Source organism: Muntiacus reevesi, chromosome 4 (genome assembly GCF_963930625.1).
Source record: "Muntiacus reevesi chromosome 4, mMunRee1.1, whole genome shotgun sequence".
Classification (NCBI taxonomy): domain Eukaryota; kingdom Metazoa; phylum Chordata; class Mammalia; order Artiodactyla; family Cervidae; genus Muntiacus; species Muntiacus reevesi.
In genome coordinates, this window is record NC_089252.1 from 40,948,746 (window position 1) to 40,976,466 (window position 27,721).

At 41.5% G+C, this 27,721-nt stretch overlaps 1 protein-coding gene across 2 annotated transcripts in view; it reads right to left on the bottom strand.

Moving 5' to 3' along the window:
- Nucleotides 1-27,721, bottom strand: part of SPIRE1 (spire type actin nucleation factor 1) — a 146,614-nt gene that overhangs the window by 19,829 nt on the left and 99,064 nt on the right. For both annotated transcript variants that reach the window (XM_065932610.1, XM_065932612.1), the window contains exons 5-9: nt 19,030-19,107; nt 16,794-16,958; nt 10,852-10,938; nt 9,639-9,768; nt 324-496 (exon numbers count right to left, since the gene is read on the bottom strand). In XM_065932610.1, the coding sequence (XP_065788682.1) occupies nt 324-496; nt 9,639-9,768; nt 10,852-10,938; nt 16,794-16,958; nt 19,030-19,107 (633 nt within the window). The remainder of the gene's footprint in view (nt 1-323; nt 497-9,638; nt 9,769-10,851; nt 10,939-16,793; nt 16,959-19,029; nt 19,108-27,721) is intronic.

Here is a 27,721-nt window from a genome sequence, read left to right on the forward strand (position 1 = left end):
ACTTTGGCCACCTGATGTGAAGAACTGACTCATTGGAAAGACCCTGATGCTGGGAAAGACTGAAGGCAGGAGAAAGGGAAGACAGAGGATGAGATGGTTGGATGGCATCACCGACTCAATGGACATGAGTTTGAGCAGGCTCTGGGAGTTTGTGATGGACAAGGAAGCCTAGTATGCTGCAGTCCATGGGGTCACAAAAGAGTTGGACATGACTGAGTGACTGAAAACTGGCTGAACACTGGGAGGAGGGCAAGCAGCGGCTGGAGCGACACAAGGGCCCGTGGAGGGCTGGCCTCCTGACCTTGAACGGGTGTGGGCCTCACCTCCGAGTCGGAGCTGTCCAGCTCAGCCAGCGTCGGGGCTTTGAGGAGCTTCTTCCGCGGCATGGGCACCTGCTGGGCGGCTCCTGACCCACCTTCTCTGGGCTGTGACGCCACACCTCCATTCACCATGGATGACTCTGCAACATTCTTGGGAGATTCAGGGGTTGTCACCTCTGGGGAAAAAAAGGCAAAAGCTGACCTTTCCCTGAGCACAGAAAGGTGGTCAGTGGACCAAACGCAGTCTTCAAGTGCCAGCACTCGGAACTGCACTGAGCTGAAAGGCATTCCTATGTCATGTAGACAGCACAGAGGCCACACACAGTAACACCTGGGCATATAACACATGTGTATTTGACATTAACTGTCACACTCAAATAAAGGAAACCTTTCCATGAATAACTATATATTCACTATATGTGTAGATTAAAATTTAGAACTGGGAGAAATCCTACAGAAAACCAACTCTAGTCACTTTACTTCCCAGAGGCCCAGGGAGGCTCAAGTTCCCTTGAGCCTCTGCAGAGTGAGTGATGGACTGATGGAAGTGACGGTGTAAACAAGCCTCCGGATTGGGGCTACAAGACTGAGGGCGGTTTGAGTAAAATAAAAACAGTCAATAACCTATACACATATAAACATGAACACACAGAATCTGGGATACATTCCTTCTGATAAAGCTGATATAGATTATCCCAAGATCAAATCTGGACGGAAAGGCAGTAAAAGAAGTGTGGGAGCAGGATACAGAGCACAAAGTGCAGAGCACAGACTATAGACTATAGAGGACAGAGCAGAGAGCACACAGCACAGAGCGCGGAGTGCAGAATACAGACTGGACCACAGAGACTGCAGAGCATGGGGTGGGAGCACCGAGCACAGAGCGTGTCCAGGACAGAGCACGGAGTGGGGAGTACAGTCAACAGATTATACACAGCACAGGAGGTGGGAGGACAGAGGGTGTGAGCACAGGGTACAGAGCACAGTGCGTACATCGCGTACGCAGCACAGCACACAAGCTGCTGCGTAGGGAGTGCAGAGTTTAGAGCACCCAGAACAGTAAGGCGAGGATGGTTCGGATTCAGAGTCTAACTCGGCTGCAACTTGTCTGACCCTGAGCAATTATAGCATACTCAGTCCTCATCTGTTAAATAGGGCTAACAGCAGAAGTGGGCTCGCTGTGAGGATTACATAAGTTAACAACTGCATATAAAACACTTAATAGTGTGTGTAATAAAGGCGGCGCACAATAAACGTTAGCAATTATTAACATGACTTTTATCTCCACTTGTGAGTGAGTGGACTAAGGCCCAGCATGACTCAGCCGCTCACGACCACTGCAGGAGAGCTGACACAGGAGCCTTGGCAGCACCAGTTCCAAAGGCCTGTAATCTTCCAGTGCAAGTGGAGATAAATTTCTTCAGTGTTTCAATAACCAACATTTTTAATAATTAACGACTAAAATAGAATATTTAAAAATGAGAAAAAGCAGTTCCAGTATGCCCATAGCCATGGAGCCATCTGTGAAACTCCCCTGATGAGTCAGAGGTGAAGAGTGTACTGAGCGCTGGAAAGACACGACTATTGCTCATTTCTGGTAGGAAGCGTTGTACCTGAAGTTAACATAGAACGTAAGGTTCTGTTTACAGTAGCTCACCCACTGTATAATATTCACAGGCTTCAAGTGGAAGACGTGGGCTTCCAAGTAACATTCAGAAAGTGTACTCTAGTACAGCCTTCCTTGACATGATTTAAAAGAATTACATAAACTATTTATTATAAATGATGTATATCTAACTTAATATTCACAATTTCTGCCTGATTTTAGAGCTCAAGAACTAGAACTGTCCTTGTGAACTAGAAGGAAGGGTCTGAGTGAGCAGAGGAAAGGAATGAGGAAGGGAAGGAAAGAGACAGACCTGTCAATCATTTATCATTTTACATAAAGTGTTGAGTAGAAAATCTGACAACACACAAGTTAACTTTGTTATCACCTCTCCAGGTACTAAGCAGCTAGAAAAAATGTTTAATTGGGGGAGGGGTGTGCTGAAGGGGACAAAGAGGCAGAAGCAGCAGGTTTTCACACAAACTGTAAAGCTTAAAACCCTTCAATAGACCTTTCATAGGAGGAGAGCTACAGGCTGCCAGACTCACAGGAGTAACTGGAAAGCTCTCAAGAGAGAAGGGAGAAAATGACTGGGCTGACTGTTTAATTCCTACCAAAGGAAAAAAAGACAGTGTTTTAAACTGTCACATCCTCCAGGGCCTGTGCTTCGGCAGAAGGCACATGCTTCTCCTGGCCCGGCTCTCCATGCCCCAGCTGCAACTCTGCTAGAGGCAGGTGAGCGTCCGCATCGTGGGGCTCCCAGGGCAAAATCCCCAGTGGAGCGAGGAGGGACATCACAACAGTTCTAATGGTTATATAGTTAATGTTACAGAAAAAATGTTATTACTACATAAGATACATGATTTTATGGATGATTTTGCTTAAGAAAATTTTTAAAGTCATTTATGGTAGATTTGGGCTTCCTGGTGGCTGAGATGGTAAAGGATCTGACTATAATATGGGAAATCGGAGTTCGACCCCTGGGTTGGGAAGATCCCCGGAGAAGGGAATGGCAACCCGGGTATTCTTGCCTGGAGAATTCCATAAACAGAGGAGCCTGGCAAGGTACAGTTCATGGGGTCACACAGTCAGACACGACTGAGAGGGTACCACACACACAGGGTAGATTTTAAAAGTCTGAAAAGTCCTGGTGTCACGTAAGTCTGGTAAAGTCATGAGGGTAATGCCTACCCTGAAGGTCTGGGATCACATGTGAGAGTGGCTGCCATGAGTTACTTCCAGTCTCAACACAGGGATCTGAGAAATTACCTGACAGCTCTCTCACTGCCTGGAGATCTTGCTGAGGTTCATAACTGTATTTGAGCTCAGTGATTCAAACTACTGAAACAAACCTCACACTAAGGTCAAAGCTTTGAGATAAATGGAATTAATAGAAAAATACATTATGTCACAGTCAGGCTTCAGGGTGATCTCCATATGTAAGACTAAGTACGTGTGACGTGTGATCTTCTCTAACACTGCATATTTGTAAAAGTTCCGGCTAAACATACTTTTAAGAGATATTTTTAAGCAGTTTGATTACATATACTTTTCCATTCAAATGAATAAATCCTTATTACTTCAATGTATCTGATGAGAAAACCAAACCCCTGGATAAGACTTTATACTTCTTCTACATAAGACAATTTCTGATGATATTTATAAGTAAGCAAACTATTCAAGATGCTAGATATAGCTTTAGAAGTCACATGCCTTAGGTTCAGAATTTAAAACGCATAACCACAGTATTAAATATGTAATTACTTCTACTTCACATAGTGTAATAATTATGTGTATTAGATACACCCAGCTGCTGCTTTATTTAGTTGGAGGAAATATGACTGAAATACAGATAGTATATTTATTTGCATCAGAAAAATAAATTATACTTACCTTAATGTTGATGGATTAAGATTTCCACTAAGGATTAGTATTTCTACAACATACCTAAGCAGCGGAACATATATCAATTCTGTCTTATTCTAGCATGCATTATCTATGCTACAGATTTAAATATTTACTCCTTAGTTTGCTAATGTTGCAACTTAAAGAAGAAACACATTCCAGCTCTTGTATTTAGGTCAGAAGAATGGATCAATCTTTTCCATTTATAATTTGGAACATTTTAATTGATTAGTCAAAAGGTCATAATGAAAACATGAAAACACAAGAAACAGAAAATGAAGCATGTGGAAACTACAAAGTACATTAAGGTACAAAATAGATTATGGCAAATGATAAGCACTGACGGCAAATCAAATGGCAAGCAGGGATAGCAAATCAAAATTCCTGTTGCTCCTTCACATCAAGGAGGCTCAGTACCAAGAATTTTCTTCCCAGCACAGGAATCTATCATATAACTGGTAAGACACAAGCACACCTACATACAATTACACGTGTGTGGGCATGCAGATGGTCCAGGGCAGCCACCTGTGCCTACAGTCAGGGTGTTTTGGGAGCCGGCTGCTCCCAGAGTCCACTGGGGAGGACCACCTTTAGTAGGTATTTAGAAGAGACAGATCTTAATATGGACTGCCAACTTTTGGAGATCAGCAGTAACACATAGGTTCTCAAACACTGCTGAGTTTATTTTCCAGATCAATTTTTTTTTTTTTTACAAAGTCACTTTGCAAATGGTTGATAAAATAAAAATTGCCAAATGGATAAAGAAAACAGAAAAAGCTCTTCAGTGGTCAGTCAGAAGTAGTAAGTGAAGACTGATGTATCTGAGTTTCTTGAAAGGGAAATATTAGTCATGCCTAAGAGAACCACAAATATACAGAAATTTAAAAAGCAGATGGGAACTAGTTTTGCAGTTGGAAGATGTTCAGCAAATATTCAGACAGAACATGATACTAGAACTCTCAGGTTCTTTAAATATGAATTTGTGTGTAAGATATGCCAACAATTTCATGGCACACACAAAAAAATTTTGGAAGGAAATACTAGTTCCAATGTCTTATCTCATTTCACATTGAAAGCAGCAGCTTCCAAACTCCAAAATTCTAATGTGCAAAACATTTTAATTTGGGACTAAGTTGGCTTTGAAAATTCACTCATATACAGTTTAAAAAGTCAACTTAAAAAGGGGGCTGATTTTACAGATCAAATTTTGTCATGAATAGTTACTTGTTTCACCATTAATCCCTGTCTATTTAAAAGAAGGGCTCTAAACTTGTACTACAAACCCAGGACACATGATTGTATTTTACAACCAAAGTCTCTTAACCAGCACACCACCAGCATGACAAAGCCCCATGCACAGAAGCCCTGGGTATAGAGCTGGCTCTCGTCCCCCAACTGTGGAGCACTCATCTTCAGAAGCAGCTGACACTTCCGAGTTTAGCTGCTTGAATGAATGCTTCAAAGAGTAACAAGTGTCAAAACTCTTTCTTGTTTCTAGGCTCTGAAGGCGGAGTTCTCTTAGACTCTCCACTGCCTTATGAGACTGGGTGTAATGGGCAGCACATTTCACAACCACAAGCATCAAGGTTCTTTCACAGGCCCTTCCTTGGAAAGCAAGAGATTTATTACAGTTTTATTTTTTTAAACTATTTTCAAAGAAAGGCTGTTTTATATGACTGACCACAGCTTAGAAGAAGCCTTTCAATTTTCTTTTCTGACATGTTTGAACAAGCAGATGAATGAAATGTATTTCACAGAGACCACAAAACCCACGTCAGGTGTGAAAGTGCTTTACCTGACAAGTCAAAACTGTAAGACATGCTAAGTGGCCGCATTGCTGAAAAAAGAAAACAAACAATAAAAGGAAAGTAATTCAGATGTTAGGCTTTACAGGGAGGACGAAAAAGGGAGGAGGGTTCAAGACCTGCGGTGGTACACTCCACACTTTAAGGCAGAAGGCAGCAAGAAACTATCTGCAATATGGCATCTTAGTTTTAACTGTATCATTAAGACTTGAAACAGAGTAACAATAAAAGAAAAAAACAGCTTTTAAAGAACAAGAATGAAAGCATGATAAAGATAAAAACACTTTAGAATCACAGCATGGAACTTTTTACTTAAATATAAAAGAGTTCTAAAGAAAAAACAAGCCATGTTTTAAAACACGCTTTTACGGAATATACAAAATCTTTAAAATTTAAGAACAAACGTATTCTTAATTTATTTCAGGATGAGAAGTTGGGTCTCTGCATACAGGTCAAACATCTTGTAAAAATCTCATTCAGGCACTACCAGCATCACAAAGCATCACTTATTCTCCACCGTAGGCCATTAGACCTGGCACTTAAAGCAAGGCCTCAGGAGCCAGAGAGCCTGAGTTTGAACCTCAGCTCTACCATTTACATGCAGTGTGATTCTGGGCAAGTTACTTAACCTCTCTGTGCTTCCATTACTTCAAGTGTAAAATGGGCATAATGGTACCTATTTCAAGGGATTGTTAGAAAAATTAAACAATTTCCATACCAAATAAAAAGGTGCTCAGAGCACCTAGTAACAGTTAAACAAATGGAATTTCTTAAGAATAAACTTATTTCCTGTTGGAAGTCATCGGTTTTAAAAATTTTATTATATACATTAAAAAATATCAAACGGCTGAATTTTATGGTAGGTAAATTATATCTCAATAAAGCTGATAAAAGAATTTGGGTATTTGTAAGAGTGAGAATTACCCATTTTCACTGCAGTCCCAAGCTCTTACCAGTTCTATCCATCCTACCCCACCCCACCACCATCAGGGAAGACAGGTGCCTGTGTGGTCAGAAGGCGGCAGACTCGAAGGTCCTCACGTTTCTGAGGCAGATGTAGAAGTGTAGAGAGTTCTAATACCCATATTTATCAGAATGAAGTCTCTTCATGTGTTTTTGGCAGATGTTGTTAAAAGAACCATTTACAGCCTCAAATCTCAATATAGTATGAGATATCAGAAAAGTGTTAGGAAAAAGAAAATTATCAGTTGTAAACAAAGACTGATGCACAAGAACAGTAATTTCAGACTTAACAGGAAAAAAATATGGAACTAGCCTGTAAAATAACAGGGACACATAAGAATATAAGACAACTTGGACACACGTCAGTCATCACATCCTCAGAGACTATGCTGTGGGTCATGTTCGCCCACGTGGGAAGACAGTCCTGCTGCCACGATTCCAAGAGAGGACGTAGTTCCTGTGTGTGCCACATGACACACGAGCCCTGTCACAGCGCACGCTGCTGCTGCTGAAATCACGGGGAGCGTTTCTTCTTTAAACATTTGGCCAATTTCTATAGTGGGTTTCTACTTGCAATTACAAGGAGAGGAAAGGTTATAAAAGTATTTAGGGAAACTTCTTCAGGATGGGCTCAGATGGTAAAGAATCTACCTGCCACTCAGGAGCCTCAGGTTTGATCCCTGGGTCAGGAAGATCCCCTGGAGAAGGAAACGGCAACTCACTCCAGTATTCCTGCCTGGAGAACCCCATGGAGAGAGGAGCCTGGTGGGCTAAAGTCCATGGGGTCACAAAAAGTTGCACACGACTTAGTGATTAACACTTTCACTTCTTTTCTTCAAGATAATCCTGTCAACTTTATCCAAACTTCTCAAAGTGAAATTGTGTAGTAAGAACCAATGTAGATCAGCAGAACGAGAAAAGCCCAATTTCTTATTTTCTAGTTAAGGTTCAAGATCAGTTTTAAAAGTAAGACTCTCATAGAACAATCACTTTCAACAACAGCTCAATTCCGGTTGTTGTGACACACTAATTCATAAGGATAAAACAAAAGAGTAAGACATACTAAACACAAAATTGGCATTTAATTATTCTAAAGCAGGTTTCCTGTTAGCTAGCATCTAATTTGTTTAAATGAAAAAGAAGAATATGTATACAATGAGGGCATGTGACACCACATGCAGTGTCCCTTTGCTGACCACAAGGACCGCTGGCCTCCCGCACACTTGGCCCCTGGCTGCACCCCTCACCCCAGGTTCAGAGCACTTGTGTGACCATCCCATCACTTGGCACTTTATGTCCTGCTCATCTCTGTCCTACGGGTGCTTCCACTGGAATTTACTCTTGTAAAGCCTGAAGCTTACTTTTCTCAGGGCAACATGTGGGTTTTACCTTATAGTTCTGTTGAAATATTTCCTATTACCCTATTATTCCATCTCAAGACACAGTAATTCTTTTAAAATCTTGTCTTAAGCTGACATTCTATAATACCATCTCCTTATTTTTCTATAGTGGTTCTTACTCCTTTAGACTGTGCATCCTTTAGAAATCTGGGGAAAACTATGGACCACCCCCACACATGCCCTCTGGGAAATATGTACAAATGTGTTACACTGCAAGGATGCACAGACCTTCCTCAGGCTCATTCAAGGACTCCCAGGATAAGAACTTTCCACTTACATCCTGTACAGTTTTGGCTCATTACTATATACATGATCATATGGATTTGTTTTAATAATTTTAAAGGGAAACACTTGCTGTTTCAACAGGGATACGTGCACCTTGCCTCTCCTCACTCTTCAGCTCTGGCTAGGGAAGCTGTTCTATTGCTTTAGCACCTTGGGAAGCACTTTCCATTGCTGTTACCTACAGTGCAGACGGGGACACAGCAGCCAGCAAGACGGAAGTGGGCCCTGTGGCCACGGCCCAGCAGCAGACACAGTGACCGAGAGTCACAGGAGGCAGGGGAGTCATCAGAGCTGGTGCAACTGAGCAGACAGAGGAGGAGAGACCTGGCTCAGAGGAGGGGAGGACCCTGAAGATCAGAAGCAGTCAGATCAAGCGCTTGGCTGCTGGACCGTCACAGGGGACACTACACTCTTGGCCCTGGGCTTTGAGATGGGAGCAGTGGCAGACAGTTTTGGGGGAAAGCAGGTAAGGTCACCTGTGGTGGGGCTTGTCCTGCAAGTGGGGGGAGGAGGTCCTGCCCAGTGACGGCTGGCTGCACATGTGGGTCTGAACTTTCTGAGAAGCCTGTGCGCAGTGTGGGAAACAAGGAAGTCAGAAACACACCAAGGCGAGTGTGTGGCTGCTCAAGAAGGAGGAGCTGTGGTAGCAACCTGAGGCCCAGGTGGGCGTGGGAGAGGGAAGAGATGGGAAGAGAAACCAGGAGACAGGGTCTCGGCACCAGCTCCATTCCCAGGCAGGTGCTACCAGACACTATCTCCCTGAATATCTTGGGCATCTTTCATTTTACAAACTGGAGGAGAGCTGTTTACGTGTCATAATATGTTCTTGCTCTAAATGGAAATCAGTGTGTGCTTATAAAAGACATAAAATAACTATAAAGGAAGTTTAGTAATAAGTGCTATCAGTAGAGTCCCTCATCACATAACACATAACTTTGAATGATAATTAAGACAATAGAAACTTGATGTATCTATTATTCCTATTTCTAAAATGTAACTTATCCATGTGTGTACTACTGTTTATAAAATATCCTATTTGATTCATTCTTACATGGAAGTCACATGAATGTGTGGAAGAATCTGTATCCTCTTCCTGCCAACCAAGGAATGGAAGCTCAGAGAGGTGAAGGGCTGTCCTAAAACCATACCCTGGGATCTACAGAGCTCCGCCCACACCATGGTGGGGTGCCCTTACACTTGGCATCTCAGGGAGGAACTTCCTACTCCATGTATTTCGAGAATGAACATCACTTGTGAGGGTGTGTGTGGTGGGGGAGGAGAAGGGGAGACAGGGAGGGAGAGGAGTGAGGCGAGTTTGCTTCTAGGGCGGGCAACTCTCCCGCCTGGGACTCACCGAGCCTGCTGCGTCTGGTCTCCTCGGGGGACACAGGCCGCAGCTTCCTCTCAGCCTTGATCTCTTCCAGGATCCTTTCGTGGAGGCTCCGGGGCCGTGGTGGAGTAGGTTTCAGTTTTCTGGCTGAGGCCTTGGGAAAAAAGTAATAGCTAGAGCTGGAGTAGTCATCCTTAAATAATTCTTACTGAAGTCCATTCATATAGCACAGTATTATAAAACTGTATTTTACTGACTGCCATACTGCTTGATAAAAGAGTTTTCGAGCCATAGGAAGATGACTGGATGGCACAGTGGTTCAAGCACATGAACTCAAGCCACGCTAATGAGTCAGCTGTGCTCCAGCTATTGTCATGGCATGCTACAGTCCACGGGTCGCAAAGAGTTGGACACAACTAAGCAACTGCAGTGACCTGTTGTCATGCTCCCTAAATGCTACCATGATAGGCAAGCTGCTGAAATGCAAGCAGTATGTCATCTCTATTACTGTTTTTGAAAGTAACATTTTTGAGTTAAGTCCTAACAACCTTCTTAGATCATTCACTTCAGTCTGCAGCTGAGGAAATAAAGGCTCGGGAAGGCTGATGAACTTGCTCAAAAAGATGAATTTGCTAAAAAACGTGCGCTCACCACACCGTGCGTGGGTGTGCAGAGCCGGGCTCTGATTCTATGCTCTCTCTGCTCTACACAACCTGCCCTCCTAAAATCATTTCCTACGTGGCCTCTTTCCCTTATTAGAGAAAGATAGAGGAATGATTAACTGTGTTTTAGATGTATACAAACTAACAAGGAAATACCCTTTCTCTCTAGTTACTGAAGTTACTGAATGTACAAGGGGTTTGAGAGGCCCTCGTGAGTGCTGGCTGTGGAGCCAGGGGAGGTAAGCGTAGAGCAGAGGAAACACAAACCAACAATGAGATCTGATCAGAACACCCTGATCCATGGTCTCCAGAAAGAACCCCACGATCAGAGGACCATGGCTACTGTGAAAGAGGAGGCAGCAATGTGAATTTCCTGTAACCAAGGTGAGGTGTCTGCACCCTTAAGTACAGGGCGGCAGCACACACGCAAGCTACGTGGCATTGTGTTCACAGTCGGGCTTCACAATCAGGAGAGAAAAGCGTCTCCTCCAGGAGCTGTGTTCTGTGGCCACGGGCTGTGGGCGGAACATGTTGCCACACGTTTGCCAGCCATGGGGAGGTGTCAGACCACGTACTGGATTTAAAGGAGGCCTTGATCGGATGAAGTCCAGGATGATTTCATGAGCACTTTTTTTTAACCGAGGGGGAATATCACCATTCACCTGAAAAGAGACAGAAAGCAGAAGATCCATGTGACGACAGGACAGCCTGTTCAAGCTTCTGGGTACACACGTCCACATACCTCATGTGACGACATGATTGTCTGTACAAGCTTCTGTGTACACCCGTCCACATACGTCATGTGATGACAGGATTGTCTGTACAAGCTTCTGGGCACACACATCCACACACATCACTTCAAAGCCACTGCAGTGGAATCTGGCTCCACCGAGGAGAAATTTCAAATCAATTAAATGGAGAGCAAATGGCTGAGTGATTCAGAGCAAAAACAACTGAAGGACTGAAGAAATGCCAAGCACACTGCAGTTCTACTATTCTGGGAAATTATATGTAAGATACATGCTTCCAACAAGAACTTTCTAAAATTATGACTATGAATGGAATAAGTAATACTATGCTTAAATATTATATAATTTAGAAAGTCTTTCACCTCTTGTTTTCATCCTTGTACAAAGTTTGGGAATACATATTAAGGGGAAGGGCTGGGTACAATTCATGTTCTGTAGACAGTATTCAGGTTCAGGTCAAGGAGGATGTCTGCTATATCAATAGAATTGGTAAGAAACAGAGTTTGGCAGAGTCCTGGTCTGTCTGACTCCTGCTTTAACGTACTCTCTTTCTAAAGCAACATGTCACAAAGATTTTTTAAGAAATTTAAGGAAACTCCAGAAACCCACAAAATCACACCTTAGTAAACTCACACTCTGGACCCCCAGGAGGCACAGTTCTGACCGTAAGTCATACTTATTTCCCAGTCTCACATGAAAACAAAGACAGACCTGATAGGCATTTTCTCTTCTGCTTCTCACAAAGCACAACATGCTTTATGCTTCTCATAAATGATGAAAAACAAATGTTAATGAATTATACATCTTGAAAACTGATGAACACTTTAAACTTCTCAAGATCAGAAAATGAGCATGCTGCTTTGGTTAATGAATTGCCTGGAAAGCCTCTGTACTTCCCCCCTCTACTTTGGGGACCCACTCTTTTATTTTATCATATTCTAATAATTGTATAATACATCAATTTTATTGGAGGGAAAAAAGCTAATTCAGTTATTCCTCTATCACCTATGGCTGATTGTTTTTTTGGACAGGTTAGGAAGGTTTCTTTAATCTTCACAATTTGCTATTGGAAATGTCATGTAAATTTTTAGAATTATCATAAAATTTAGTTAAACTTTTTAGAAGTATTTTCTTATCTGAACTGTAAGATTTCAGGGCATGAACAATTTTCTTATGTGTCTCCCAATCTTAAATATATTTTAACTGCTCATGGTCATTAGTCAACTGTTGATTAATTTTTTATTGCCACTGTATACTCCTGCATTATTTTCTGTTAATGTCACTATTTTTGTGTCAGCTGAGAAATACCCTGATGCTGGAAAAGACTGAAGGCAGGTGGAGAAGGGGAAGACAGAGGATGAGATGGTTGGTTGGATGCCATCACCGACTCAATGGACATGAGTTTGAGTAAACTCTGGGAGTTGGCGATAGACAGGGAGGCCTGGCGTGCTGCAGTCCATGGGGTTGCAAAGAGTCGGACACAACTGATTGACTGAAATGGAGTGAGAAATAAAGTTGACTAAAAAAAAAAGAACCTGAACTGCTGCTCCAGACCCAGTACCCCCCTTGCAAATGTGGCCACTCAGGTGTATGACAAGCCTCCTGACATCCAGGGCCCTCTTCCCCGTGCCCACCCACCAGCCCCAGTGAGGACTGGATGCCCCACGTGAGAGTCAGAAGTGAAAGCCACCTGAACCGAGCCAACTTGGGATTGCTAGTCCCTGGTGTAAGGAGGCCTATACCAGTGGAGCTGAAGGCCCGCCACAGCACTCTTTACCCATGGACCTCAGGTTACACAATTTTTCTTTTTAAACCTTGTATGAACAACTTAATCAGAATCTTCTATTCTACTCCTGAATAGGATAATACATGTCTTTTTAGCTATTTTTCACTTGCTTTTATTTTAATGTCCTTTCCATCACAACAGGGTTGAGGAAGACAATGCTTGAAATAAGGCCAAGGTTGTAAGTTCCATTCCCCAAATAAGCACAGTAATGTCAGTGTCTTCACTAGTCAGAAGTTGGATCCTGGATCCCAGTTATCCAGCATGTGCCACTGCTCATGAGAGAAATGGCAGGCCAGTGCAAACGTGAGTCAACCTATTCCATATAGGCAGAAGGGAAAGTGTGCAAATTCCACTCCACTACTGGGTCAGTGAGATTACTTTTTTAATATAGACACAGAACACATTCTGAAACAAGTTATCTGAGCTGTAAGGATAATTTCTAGAATGAACACAAACTGTAGACCTGTAGGTAAATAAGACAGTTACATAACTTAATCTTACTTTTGAGTCACAATGCCTTAAAAGAAAATACAACTTCTAAATAAAAGATGTTAAGTTTCTACATCAAAGGTGACTTATTTGAAGTTATTTGTTACAATTATTTTACCAAAACACTTTGAAAGAAGTCAATTGAAATGTTTTGCACTTCTATAACTTAATATTCTGAACATGATCCAATATGGCTAAGTCATTCAATTCCCACCATCAGCTTCACAAATATACAGAAAAGGGTGGATTACTATGGTGTAGTTATGCATTTTAAACCTGAAGATTAAATTAAGACCATCTTAACATATTGCCTCAGATATAGACTATATACGAAAATCCTATTTGTGTGTGTGTTTACTCTTTACAACAATATTTGTTTTTAAAAAAATTAGAAAGTGGCATTACATTGATAACAGTAAAATTTTAAAAAATGTATCTAGTTTTTGACTGATTAAATACGAGTAGTTGAATTTCCACTCTCACTTAGGAGGTACAAATATATATAATAAGGAATTAATTAGAAGCTTAGCCTGTTAGACTAAACATGAAAATTTACCCCACACAAAACCGATCACCATTAGAACTGCCATCTGCCCAGTTCCCTGCAGAGGGGCTCACTATAAACTTAAGTCAAGTGAACTGCATGGAATTAGCCATAGAGAGAATGACAGAAAAAGGAAAGAAACAATGGGTACCACAGAGCAACGTAAGTAACGTTTTTCCTTACTTACTAATCACAACCTCCAAACTGTACAAACATTCACATAAGAGGAGTCCCACAGGGACTGAAAAGACAAGAAAAGATAAAGAAAATGTGAAGAACTAATGGCTGAAAACTTGCAAAATTTGATAATAATACAAATCTACTCATCCAAGAAAAATGAAGTGAAAGTGTTAGCTGCTCAGTCATGTCTGATTCTGTGCAACCCCATGGACCGTAGCCCACCAGGCTCTGGTGTCCATGGAAACGTTTGCCAGGCAAGAATATCGGAGTGGGTTGCTATTGCCTTCTCCAGGGGATCTTCCTGACCCAGGGATCAAACCTGTCTTCTGCATTGCAGGCAGATACTTTACCATCTGAGTCACATCTATAAATTCCAAGCAAAAGACTCAAAGAAAGAAAGAAAGAAAAAAGACTCAAAGAGAGCCATAACAGAACACATTATAGTCAAATTGTTGACAGACAAAAATATTGAAAGCAGCAAAAAATGACTATCACATAGAAGGAATCCTCAAAAGATTCACAGGTGATTTCTCATCAGAAAAGAGGTCAAAGGCTGTGGGATAATGTTTAAAGATAAACAAAACAATTTCAGCCAAGAATACTACACCCAGCAAAACTCTACTTCAAAATGAAGAAGAAATTAAGACATCCTCAGGCAAACAAGCACTAAGAGAGTTCACCACTAGTAACCCTGCCCTACAAGAAATGCTAAAGGAAGTCACTTAGGCTTAAAGAAAAGGACAGTAGACCGTAACTTGAAGCCACAAGAGAATACTGTGATAATTGTACAAAACATATAGAACAATCTAGACAGACAAGTTCATATAAAGATACAAACTACCAAGACTAAGAAGGAACAAAGGGAAGGAAGGAGGGAGGAGGAAAGAAAGGAAGGACATGAACCTAACCAGACCTGTAACAGGGAGAGAGATTAAATCCACAATCAAAAATCTTCCAATAATGATAATCCCAGAATCTGAAGACTTCACTTGTGGATTCTACTCAAATATTTAAAGAATTAGTCCCAACCCTTCATAAACTGTTTCAAAAATTAGAAAAAGAGGCATCACTCCCCATTTTACTGTGAGGCCAGTCTTACCCCAATATGAAGGCAGACAAAGACCTCACAAGAAAATAGTAGATGAAATTCCTTCTGAACATGGGCACAAAAATCCTCAAGAAAGCATCAGGAAGTACTCTAGCAGCATGTTAAAAGGATTATACATCATGACCAAGTGGGATTTATCCCATAAACACAAGGGTGGTTTAACACATGAAAAATCACTCAATGTAATATGTCACATTAACAGAATGAAACAAAAGAACCCACATGACTTTCTTTATTGATGCAGAAAAAGGATTTGTCAGAATCCAACACATTTTTATGATAAAAACACACAACAAACTTGGACTGGAAAGAAACTTCCTCAGCATAAAAGTCATTTGCGAAAAGATTGAATGCATTCCCCCTAAAATCAGGAATCCAACAATATGGATGCATGCTTTTGCCACACCCATTCAACAAAGAACTGAAGGTTCTAACCAGGGTGACCATCAGGCATCCAGATTGGAAACAAAGAAATAAATGGATCCCGTTTCACAGATAACATGAACATATATATCAAATAAAATACCCTAAATAACTAATCAAGAAAAGTATTTTAGCTAATAAGCTCAGCAAAAAGAGCAAAAAAATTGTTTTCACCATGTCCCTGTATTTGTGAGAGACAGTAAATTTGAAAATACATGGCAACACGAGCCATGGACACACTTAGGTAAGGACTCTTCCAATGAGTGGGTGGTTTGAGCGGAGACCCGAGAAGTGAAGAGAAGTGAGTTACGCAGACGTGTAAGAGGCCTCCAGCAAAAGAGAACAGCAAGGGCTCAGCTGCAGGTCACAAGAGGGACCTTTTAAGTGGCGGCAGAGACCAGGGAAGTAAAGAGGAGACCAGCCAGGAAGGTGGCAGAAGGTGAGGGCTGAGAGGCAACCCACACCAGACTCTAAGGCCAAGATCAAAACGGCTGCTTATTGTGAGTGTGATGGAAAGAAGTGGAAGGTTTTACACAGGGCGATGACATGGTCACATTTTCAATTTAACAGGTTTACTCAAGCTGTTTTGGGGGCGAGAGTAAGAGGAGACCACCTGGAGGCCACAGTAATAGTCTAAATGAGAGGTGATGATTTCACCTCCTCTGAAATGGAGGTGGTCAGATTCAGGACATAATGCAGAGGTAAAGCTAGCAGGGTTCTGAGTCTAAGAGCTTAACTCAGGATTTCACTGGAGCTTTTGAAAAAGACTTATAATGCAAGGTTACACAAAACAGCCTGCTTATAACGAGACAACTTGATTAGCCTAATAAACTCTGGTGCAGCTGCAGCTGGGAAAGATGCAGTCACTTAGAAATGATGATGTTGAATAATGACAGGGGAAAACACATATTATGTGAAAACACTCACATGTTACGTGAAAACAACTGGTCACAGGACAAAGTTTTCAATATTAATCCATTTTGCCCAAATAAAGTGGACAGAAAAAAGACTGAAGGTTATGCACCAGCCTGTTAGCAAACTTTCTGTCTCAACTGTGAAATTACACATTTGTAACTTTTCTTCTTGAGCTTATTATATTTACCAACTTTTCTATAAAGACCATGCATTAATTTTATGAGAAGCAATAATTTTTAAAACATAATAGTGAAAAGATTTTTAACAAGCAAGATTACCAAAAACCAGCCATTTGAATCCATGAATAGTTTCCTGTTACTTACCATCACTTTTCGCAAAGTGTATCTTCTGGATCGAATGTCATCCATTAGCATCTCGTATGGGGTGAGCTGATATTCAATGGGCAGCGGGTTGTACTGCCGCTCCTGGACCTTCTTGAGCTTTACTCCATTCCTCAAATCCCTCATCACCTGCACCCAGAACCGAGCCTGAAGGAGCCAAGTGTGGAAAAACATTCGTGAGTAAATTTACTAATTTACTCTAAATAGTTACAGTCATACAGAAGAAATTAAGAGCTTGGATTACAAAACACCAAGTAAACCAAACAAAAACTATTTTAAAAATTAGATTTTAGGGACCAAAAAGCAGGTGGAAAGCCAGTCGAGAATCCACCAGCTCTAATTGTGGAGACACCTGGATAAAACCCTAACTCACCCCTGTGTCACCTGCATCCAGCCTCAGTGTCCCTCACGTCCCATCCGTCATGTGGCTCTGTGCACTGCAAAGGCACCAGCTTCTCACACTTGACTCTGGGTTTGGCTCTACATCTGGCTTGGCCACTGGATTAGTGGACACGACACAACCAAATGCTTCAACAGCAAACGCACAAGGGCATATCACTCTGCTCCTGTCACTCCCTGGAAACACCTAGCGTGGGCTGGCACAAGGCCCTCTGGCAGGATTATCCGGGAGAGAGATGAAGCAGAGTGGAGCTACCACTCTGGTCTATAGATGCATGAGCTGAGTAAACATTACTGCTTCAGGCCGAGGTACAGTGTCACGTTCAGTTACACAGCGGTACTGTAACCACAGCTAACTGGGACAACCACCAACTGCCCCTGGACATCCAAGCAACTTGTTTCCAATATCTAAACCCTGGCTTCCTCATCAATAAAAAAAGTGATACTTTATAACTTGTTGAGAGCTGAGGTATAATGTTCTACACAGAGAAAATGCTCAAAAATGACAATTTTTGTTTCGTTACTGTCTTTTTACAAATTATTTAATATCAAATTCCTTATCTATAAGTAACACCAAGTTGCTTTACTGCCCTTCAAGAAAATGAGATATATGTGAAGTATTTATAATAAAACATATTAAATGTTATTATTATACTTTAACCCTTTTGTTATCCTGTAAGCTGTCATAGTCTCAACTTCAGTAAAGAGAAAATTGATATATTTAACTGAAATATTATACAGTGTTAAAAATTAACAAGTGGCTCAAATAGCTACATAAATGTATGTCAAACTTATCAAACTGTACTTTTAAAATATATGCAGCTTACTGTTATGTACACTACACCTTAATAAAGCTGTTGGAAAATGACAAAATCTATCAAGGGTAAAAGCAACTTGTTCATAACCTCTTACACTGAGTTTTCTGATTTCCTCACTTCATGTGTCACTATTTATCCAGTACCTTTAACATGAAAAGTCAGAACCCTACCATTGCCTTCCCACTAACAGCTGAACGCAGCTCAGTCCAGCTTCATATATTCACTGTCCTGTCCCGACTCAGTCCTACAGGAAGGCAGCAACCCTCGAGGTCAGCAGGCCTAGATCTAGCACCATCTGAAGAAACAGCAGATATTCGGCAGGGTCACATGAATACACAGTCATCTGTCCTGGAAATCTGTCTTCTCTCTCGCAGGGACAGAAACGCTGCACGACCCATCTGCATTCCCAGGCCCCAATCCAGTTTGACTATTTACTGGATAATGAACAGGCCTCACTATAGCCTCTGCTGCTGCTGCTAAGTCATGTCAGTCGTGTCCAACTCCGTGTGACCCCATAGACGGCAGCCCACCAAGCTCCCGTCCCTGGGATTCTCCAGGCAAGAATACTGGAGTGGGTTGCCATTTCCTTCTCCAGTGCATGAAAGTGAAAAGTGAAAGTGAAGTCGCTCAGTCGTGTCTGACTCTTCTTGACCCCATGGACTGTAGCCTACCAGGCTCCTCCGTCCATGGGATCCTCCAGGCAAAAGTACTAGAGTGGGGTGCCACTGCCTTCTCCCACTACAGCCTCACTAAATCCTTAAACAGAGCTTCAACTCTGACTTACACATAAGATACTAAGGTACCCATACACTTAGAAAGGTCAATAGTGTAAAACACTGAAATTCTCAGAGACCCTGGGGGGTTTCTAATAAAATCAGACAGTTTTCAAATTGGTACAGTATCAATTCATACGGTAGTCCTTAAGATAAACTAGCAGTTTAATAACATGATATGATTTCTCCAACACTAAACAGCATAGAGAGAATACCCAGCCATCTTACCCAGTCAGCATTTTTCAGCTCTTCCAGGTCTGTGTTCGATTCATCACTCTTCTCCATTTCTTGAATCTTCTTTAGATTCTACCAATTAAAATTCAAATAAAACATTTATGCATCAAATTTCATCAAACTACTTTCTCAAATTAAAATTCTGAATGAAAGTGAAAGTCGTGTCTGATTCTTTACAACCCCATGGATAGTCCATGGAATTCTCCAGGCCAAAATACTGAAGTGGGTAGCCATTCTCTTCTCCAGGGGATCTTGCCAATCCAGGATCAAACCCAGGTCTCCCACATTGCAGGCAGATTCTTTACCAGCTGAGCCACCAGGGAAGCTCTAGATATTTTCAAAGACAGAGTGCCTGAAGAGCTATGAATGGAGGTTTGTAGCACTGTATAGGAGGCGGTGATCAAAACCATCCCTAAGAAAAAGAAATGCAAAAAGGCAAGATGGCTGTCTGAGGAGGCCTTACAAATTGCTGAGAAGAGAAGAGAAGCTAAAGGCAAAGGAGAAAAGGAAAGATACACCCACTTGAATGTAGAGTTCCAAAGAATAGCAAGGAGAGATAAGAAAGCCTTCCTCAATGATCAATCCAAAGAAATAGAGGAGAACAATAGAATGGGAAGACTAGCGATCTCTTCAAGAAAATTAGAGATACCAAGGGAACATCTCATGCAGAGATGGGCAAAATAAAAGAGAGAAACAGTATGGACCTAACAGAAGCAGAAGATATTAAGAGGTGGCAAGAATACACAGAACTATACAAAAAAGATCTTCATGACCCAGATAACCACAATGGTGTGATCACTCACCTAGAGCCAGACATCCTGGAATCCAAAGTCAAACGGGGCCTTGGGAAGCATCACTACAGACAAAGCTAGTGGCGGTGATGGAATTTCAGCTGAACTATTTCAAATCCTAAAAGGTGATGCTGTTAAAGTGCTATACTCAATATGCCAGCAAATTTGGAAAATTCAGTGGTGGCCACAGGACTGGAAAAGGTCAGTTTTCATTCCAATCCCAAAGAAAAACAATGCCAAAGAATATTCAAAGTACCACACAACTGCACTCATTTCACATACTAGCAAGGTAATGCTCAAAATCCTCCAAGCTAAGCTTCAACAGTATATGAATTGAGAAATTCCAGGTATACAAGCTGGATTTAGAAAAGGCAAAAGAACCAGAGATCAAATTGCCAACATCCATTGGATCAGAGAAAATGCAGGAGAATTCCAGAACAACACCTACTTCTGTTGAACTGACTACACTAAAGCCTTTGACTCTGAACCACAACAAACTGTGGAAAATTCTTAGAGAGATGGGAATACCAGACCATCTTATCTGCCTCATGAGAAACCTACAGGCAGGTCAAGAAGCAAGTTAGAACTGGACATGGAACGATGGACTTGTTCCAAATTGGGAAAAAAGTAGGTCAAGGCTATATATTGTCACCCTGCTTATTTAACTTCTATGCAGAGTATATCATGTGAAATTGCTGGACCAGATGAAGTACAAGCTGTAATCAAGATTGCAGGGAGATATATCAATAACCTCAGATATGCAGGTGACACCACCCTTATGGCAGAAAGCAAAGAGGAACTGAAGAGCCTCTTTATGAAAGTGAAAGAGAAGAGTGAAAAGGCTGGCTTAAAACACAATATTAAAAAAACGAAGATCCTGGTATCCGATCCCATCAAGTCATGGCAAATAGATGGGGAAGCAATAGAAACAGTGACAGACTTTATTTTCTTGGGCTCCAAAATCACTGCAGATGGTGACTGCAGCCATGAAATTAAAAGACGCTTGCTCCTTGGAAGAAAAGCTATGACAACCTAGACAGCATATTAAAAAGCAGAGACATACTTTGCCGACAAAGGTGCGGATAATCAAAGCTATGGTTTTTCCAGGAGTCATGTATGGATGTGAGAGTCGGACCATAAAGAAGGTTAAGCGCCAAACAATTGATGCTTTTAAACTGTTGTTGTTGGAGACAACTCTGAGGAGTCCCTTGGACTGCAAGGAGATCAAACCAGCCAATCCTAAAGGAAATAAACCCTGAATATTCATTGGAAGGACTGATGCTGAAGCTGAAGTTCCAATACTTTGGCCACCTGATGGGAAGAGCCACCTCATTGGAAAAGACCCTGATGCTGGGAAAGATTGAAAGCAGGAGGAGAAGGGGATGACAGAGAATGAGATGGATGGATGGCATCACCAGTTCAGTGGGCATGAGTTTGAGCAAGCTCCAGGAGATGGTGAAGAACATGGAAGCCTGGTGTACTGCAGTCCATGGGGTCACAAAGACCCGGACATGAGTGAGCAACTGAACCACCACCACCACCACCACCACCTTCAGATAAAACATTCTGAAGCAGATAGTATAGAATCTACTCCTGTGTGAATTTCAGCCAATTTCAATAACAGATGGTGACAATTAAGCCTGTGCTCTAGAGCCTGGGAGCCACAACCACTGAGCCCACGTGCCACAAATACTGAGCCTGTGTGCCTAGAGCCTGTGCTCCACAAGAAAAGCCACAGCAATGAGAAGCCCTCACACTACTGCTAGAGAGTAGCCCCCACTCACTGCAACCAGAGAAAAGCCTGTGCAGCAATGGAGACCCAGCATAGTCATAAATAAATAGATAAAATTATAAAAAAAAAATAGACGGTGGACCACAGAGGGATAGACTAGGAGTTTGTTCTGGTTTCCTTTTCAGCCTTGTGGCTGAACCTCAGTCACAACATTAATTCACATCTCAGCTATATTGACATCTGCATCTCCATCAACTCAACACTGTATCCATCATTAATCACACAGATTTAACTTCCTGGTTTTTTTTCTCTTCTTAACTAAAGTCCTGTCTTTATTTCCACTGCAAATCCCTTAATCCAAACACCATCTGACTCTGCCTGGACGTCTGGCCGCTGCCCTGCCCCCATCCTTGTCTCCCTCACTGTCTCCTCCTACAGAAGCAGGCTCAAAAGAATCTTGTGTTCCAGGGACGCCCTCTCCTCCTTCCTGGTTAAGCCAAGTCTCCTATCATACCAGTTGCAGCACCATAAACCTCTCCTCTATAGCCGTCACACTGTATAATTTTACATTTGTTTGTACCTTCCCTGTACACTTCATGAGGCAGAATTCTACTCTCAGAAGTTAATACAAATATTGGCATTTTTGAAGCTCAATATCTATCTATTAATTTAATGGAGGAATTTCAATATATAAAATGCCCTTTATTTATTTCTGATGGAATATGTATATATTGTGAAATGGCTACCACAATAAGGTTAGCAACCACTTCTGCCACCTTATACAATTACCTTTTGTTGTTGCTGTTGTAAGAACATTTACTTTCTTAGCAGCTTTCAAGTATGTAATATAGCATCATGAACTGCAATCATCATGCTGTACATTACATGCCCAGAACTTAAAAATGAAAGTTTGTACCCTTTCAGTTGCATCAATTCAATGTTCGTAATTTTAAGAAAACACTGGTAGGCAGAACATACACAACCATCCCTCAGTACTCTTGGGCCTTGGTTCCAGGACTGCTGGTGGACTCTGAAATCTGCAGGTGTTCAAGTACCTCGTTGGCTCCCTGCATCTGCAGTTCTGCATCCGTGGATGCATCGTGTAAGGACTGTGTATAAGCGGATCCTCACAGCTCAAACCTGCATTGCTCAAGGCTCAGCTACACTCACATGTTAGTCACAAATCTGTACTGCACCACTTCAACTCACAGTAACTCAACCCTAATATACTTGCTAAGCCTATTTGTCTGACTGTGTTTGAACTGGGTTTAAAGGCATTGTATGAAATCTGGTTTACTCTATATGAAAATACTGAATGAATACTTACTATGAAACATTACTAAACCATTTATTTTTAGCTTCTCAGCATCTGAGGCTGACCACCTGCACAGAAAGTATGTAACACCCCTGGAAGCTGGGCTTAGCCAAGGGAGCTGCCCTTCAAGGAGTCCAACCCTCTGGGCAGCCCCTCCAATCACTGGTCCCTGCAGAAGTACATAGGACAGGCCCCCCACCCCCAGCTCCCGAGCTCCCCGTGGGATCAGCCAAGACCTGCTGTCCTGCATCACAGTTAACTTTTCCCTTACCCCTTGCAGTTGTTCCCCAAGTAACCCCAATAAACCTTATGAATTCAAATTTCAACTCAGAGTCTACTTCCTCGAGGGATTCTGTCCACAGATGGAACATTTTACAGATATTGTAATGTGCATATATCAGAAACAAAACTGACATGAATTTGAAAGGTAAAAGTCACTATTTAAAGACATTCTGACTCACATCAAGTGCTGGAGACGCTGAATGGGCACTGCTGTTGTTTCAGAAGTCCCGTTCTGCCCCCTGACAACAGTCCCTCTTCCTGGGGATACATGACTGGGCTCAGGCCCAGGCCCACAACCTCATCGCCATCACAGGTGGGGACAGCACCCTGATAGAAAGCCCAGACCATCTCCCCCTACAATGGCTGGCTCCCAAGTAGGTACCTGACCCGTGTCTTCCTCCCAGACTTTCTCACCTCAGTTCACAGAAAAGACTTCCTGCTGGAGTTACTGAGCTGATAGAGTGAGATGTGTGCAGACTGTCAACTGGCTGGCCTTTTTAGGAAGAGCCTATGCTGGGGGCGTCCAGAGAGAGGACGCCATCCCGATTACTGGGTGTGAGGTACTGGATCCAGCCCTGCCCTTAGACTCCTCCCACTCCTGTCAAGCTAATCTGAGTGAATTTCTGTCACTTTCAACAGAAGGAATTATGATCTAACATGTCCCCTTAGTCCAGAAACATGAATTCAAACAAACAGCACAGGTTTGTACTCCTTCCATCCAACCGTAGTCGTTACTGCTCTGACTCGTCCCTGAGGAGTGTAGCCAGGATGGCCTCTCTGTCAGGACTCCACACATTGCTATCTTCACCTGTGCTGTGACAAAACCCTCAGCTCCCTGATGCTAAGAACCACCATCTGCTCTCTGTAATAGTGATGATAACTTAAATGAATGACCTGAGAATTTCATACTTCATTTTTCTGAACAGACACTTCTTCGCTGTGTCACTTTGGACAATCACAACTGCTCCAGTCCTCAATTTGATCTTCTCACTGTAAAATGCAGGTGTTCATAAATACCTTTTCAATTATTTTAATATTACATAAAATAATACCCAAGAAATGCAGCATTTGAATTGGCTCATATTAAGCCCATTAGATATGTCATTTAGTGGTTATTTGGTAGACTTAAGTTACTACTGTTGTGGTTGTTCAGTCACTCAGTCATGTCTGAGACCCCATGGATTACAGCACTCCAAGCTTCCCTGTCCTTCACTATCTCCTGGAGTTTGCTCAAACACATGTCCATTGAGTTGGTGATGCCATTCAACCATCTTATCCTCTGTCATCCCCTTTCCTCCTGCCTGCAACCTTTTCCAGCATCAGGGTCTTTTCCAAAGAGTCAGTTCTCCACATCAAGTGGCCAAAGTATTGGAGCTTCAGTATCAGTCCTTCCAATGAATACTCAGGGTCGATTTCCTTTAAGATTGACTGGTTTGATCTCCTTGCAGTCCAAGAGACTCTTCTCAAGGGTCTTCTCCAACACCACAATTCGAAAGCATCAGTTCTTCGGTGTTCAGCTTTCTTTATGGTCCAACCCTCACATCCACACATGACTACTGGACAAACCATACCTTTGACTCTATGGACCTTTGTCGGCAAAGTGATGTCTCTGCTTTTTAATATGCTGTCTAGTTTTGTCATAGCTTTTCTTCCAAGGAACAAGCACCTTTTACTTTTTTTTTTTTCATTTATTTTTATTAGTTGGAGGCTAATTATTTTACAATATTCTAGTGGTTTTTGCCATACATTGACATCAATCAGTCATGGATTTACATGTGTTCCCCATCCTGAACCCCCCTCCCACCTCCCTCCCCCCCCAACCCTCTGGGTCATCCCAGTGAACCAGCCCTGAGCACTTGTCTCATGCAGCCAACCTGGACTGGAGATCTGTTTCACACTTGGTAATATATATGTTTCAATGCTATCCTCTCAGATCATCCCACCCTCACCTTCTCCCATAGAGTCCAGAAGTCTGTTCTATACATCTGTGTCTCTTTTTTTATCTTGCATATAGGGTTATCGTTACCATCTTTCTAAATTCCATATATATGTGTTAGTGTTTATCTTTATCTGTATTGGTGTTTATCTTTCTGGCTTACTTCACTCTGTATAATGGGCTCCAGTTTCATCCATCTCATTAGAACTGATTCAAATGCATTCTTTTTAATGGCTGAGTAATATCCCATTGTGTATATGTACCATAGTTTTCTTATCTATTCGTCTGCTGATGGGTATCTAGGTTGCTTCCATGTCTTGGCTATTACAAACAGTGCTGTGATGAACACTGGGGTACACATGTCTCTTTCAGTCCTGGTTTCCTTGAGCAAGCACCTTTTAATTCTGTGATTGCAGTCACCATCCTCAAGCACCTTTTACTTTTTTTTAATTTATTTTTATTAGTTGGAGGCTAATTATTTTACAATATTCTAATATTTTAGAGAATATTTTACAATATTCTCTATTTTTTGGAGCCCAAAAAAATAAAGTCTATCCCTGTTTTCATTTTTTCCCCATATATTTGCCATGAAGTGATGGAACCAGATGCCATGATCTTCATTTTTTTTTAAGTTGTATTTTAACACAGCTTTTTCACTCTCTTCTTTGACCTTCATCAAGAAGCTCTTTAGTTTCTCTTCAATTACTGCCATTAAAGTGGTATCATCTGTACATCTGATGTTGGTGACATTTCTCCTGGCAACCTTAATTCCAGCTTGTGTTTCATCCAGCCTGGCATTTCACATGATGTACTCTGCATATAAGTTAAATAAGCAGGAGACAATATACAGCCTTGACATATTTCTTTCCCATTTTTGAACCAGTCTGCTGCTGTTCCATGTCCAGTTCCAGTTTTAAACATTGCTTCTTGTCCTGCATACATGTTTCTCAGGAAGCAGATAAGGTGGTCTGGTATTTCCATGTCTTTAAAGAATTTTCAATAGTTTGTTGTGATCCACACAGTCAAAGACTTTAGCATGGTCAATGAAGTAAATGTTCTTTTGGAATTCCCTTGCTTTTCCTATGACCCAATGGATGTTGGCAATTTCATCTCTGGCTCCTCTGCCTTCTCAAAATCCAGTTTGTACATCTGGAATTTCTCAGTTCACCTACTGCTGAAGCTAGCTTGAAGGATTTTGAGCATAATCTTGCTAGCATGTGAAATGAGTGCAACTGTGCAGTAATTTGAACATTCTTTGGGACTGGAATGAAAACTGACCTTTTCTAGTCCTATGGCCACTGCTGAGTTTTCCAAATATGCCAGCATATTGAGTGCAGCACTTTAACAGCATCATCTTTTAGGATTTGCTAGATAGCTCAGTTGGAATTCTATCACCTTTACTAGCTTCTGTGTAGTAATGTTTGTAGTAATGCTTTCTAAGGCCCACTTGACTTCACATTCCAGCATGTCTGGTTCTAGGTGTGTGACACCATCGTGGTTATCTGAGACATTAGCACTTATTTTGTACAGTTCTTCTGTGTATTCTTGCCACTTCTTCTTAATCTCTTTTGCTTCTGTTAAGTCCTTGCCATTTATGTCCTTTATTGTACCCATCTTTGCATGAAATGGTCCCTTGGTAGCTCCAATTTTCCTAAAGAGATCTCTAGTCTTTCCCATTCTGTTGTTTTCCTTTGTCTCTTTGTAAAGATAAGAAGGCTTTCTTATTTCTCCTTGTTATTCTCCTGCATTCAGTTGGGTATATCTTTCCCTTTATCCTTTGCCTGAACTGAAAAATTCATACTCAAATCGAAGAAAGTAGGGAAAACCACTAGGTCACTCAGGTATGACCTAAATTCAAATCCCTTTTAATTATACAGTGGAGGAGACGAATTGATTTAAGGGACTAGATTTGGTAGATAAGAGTGCCTGAAGAACTATAGACAGAGGTTTGTAACATCATACAGGCGGTGGTGACCAAAACCATCCCCAAAAAAAGAAATGCAAAAAGGTAAGGTGTTTATCTGAAGAAGCCTTAAAAATAGCTGAGAAAAGAAGTGAAATGAAAGGCAAAGGAGAAAGGGAAAAATATACCGAAATGAGTTCCAGAGAATAGCAAGGAGAGATAAGTTACTACAAGCCAATGAATATCTATGAAGATTTGATTGTGAACACTTTCAGTCTATCACAAAAACATTTGCCTTTTTCCAAAAAAAAAAAAAAATTTTGTTTCTTTACCAAATAGGATCTCTTTAGCCTCTTGTGAAGTAAAAATATTAACTCAGCAATAAATCAGTATAAAATAGCTAGAATCTGTAAATACTATAATTGAACAAACCTGAACAAATGTGCAATGAAGAATCTCAGGTTTTGTCATTAGCAGCAAAAACAAATGAGTTATTAGAAAATAAATTACAGATTTTTATAGTTTTAGAGACAAGCTTCTGTCAGTTATAGTCTAAGTTCTGAATAAGTTGTTGTTGGGTTTTTTTTTTTTTGCTTGCACAAATGTAATAACAGATGCCAACCTGTGCTTGGAATATGGTGAGAAAGTCCTAACAGAGAGCACCCACATGGCAATTAACTCTCCCCATTTCTGACATAACCATTCTCAAACTTGCAATTAGAACTGC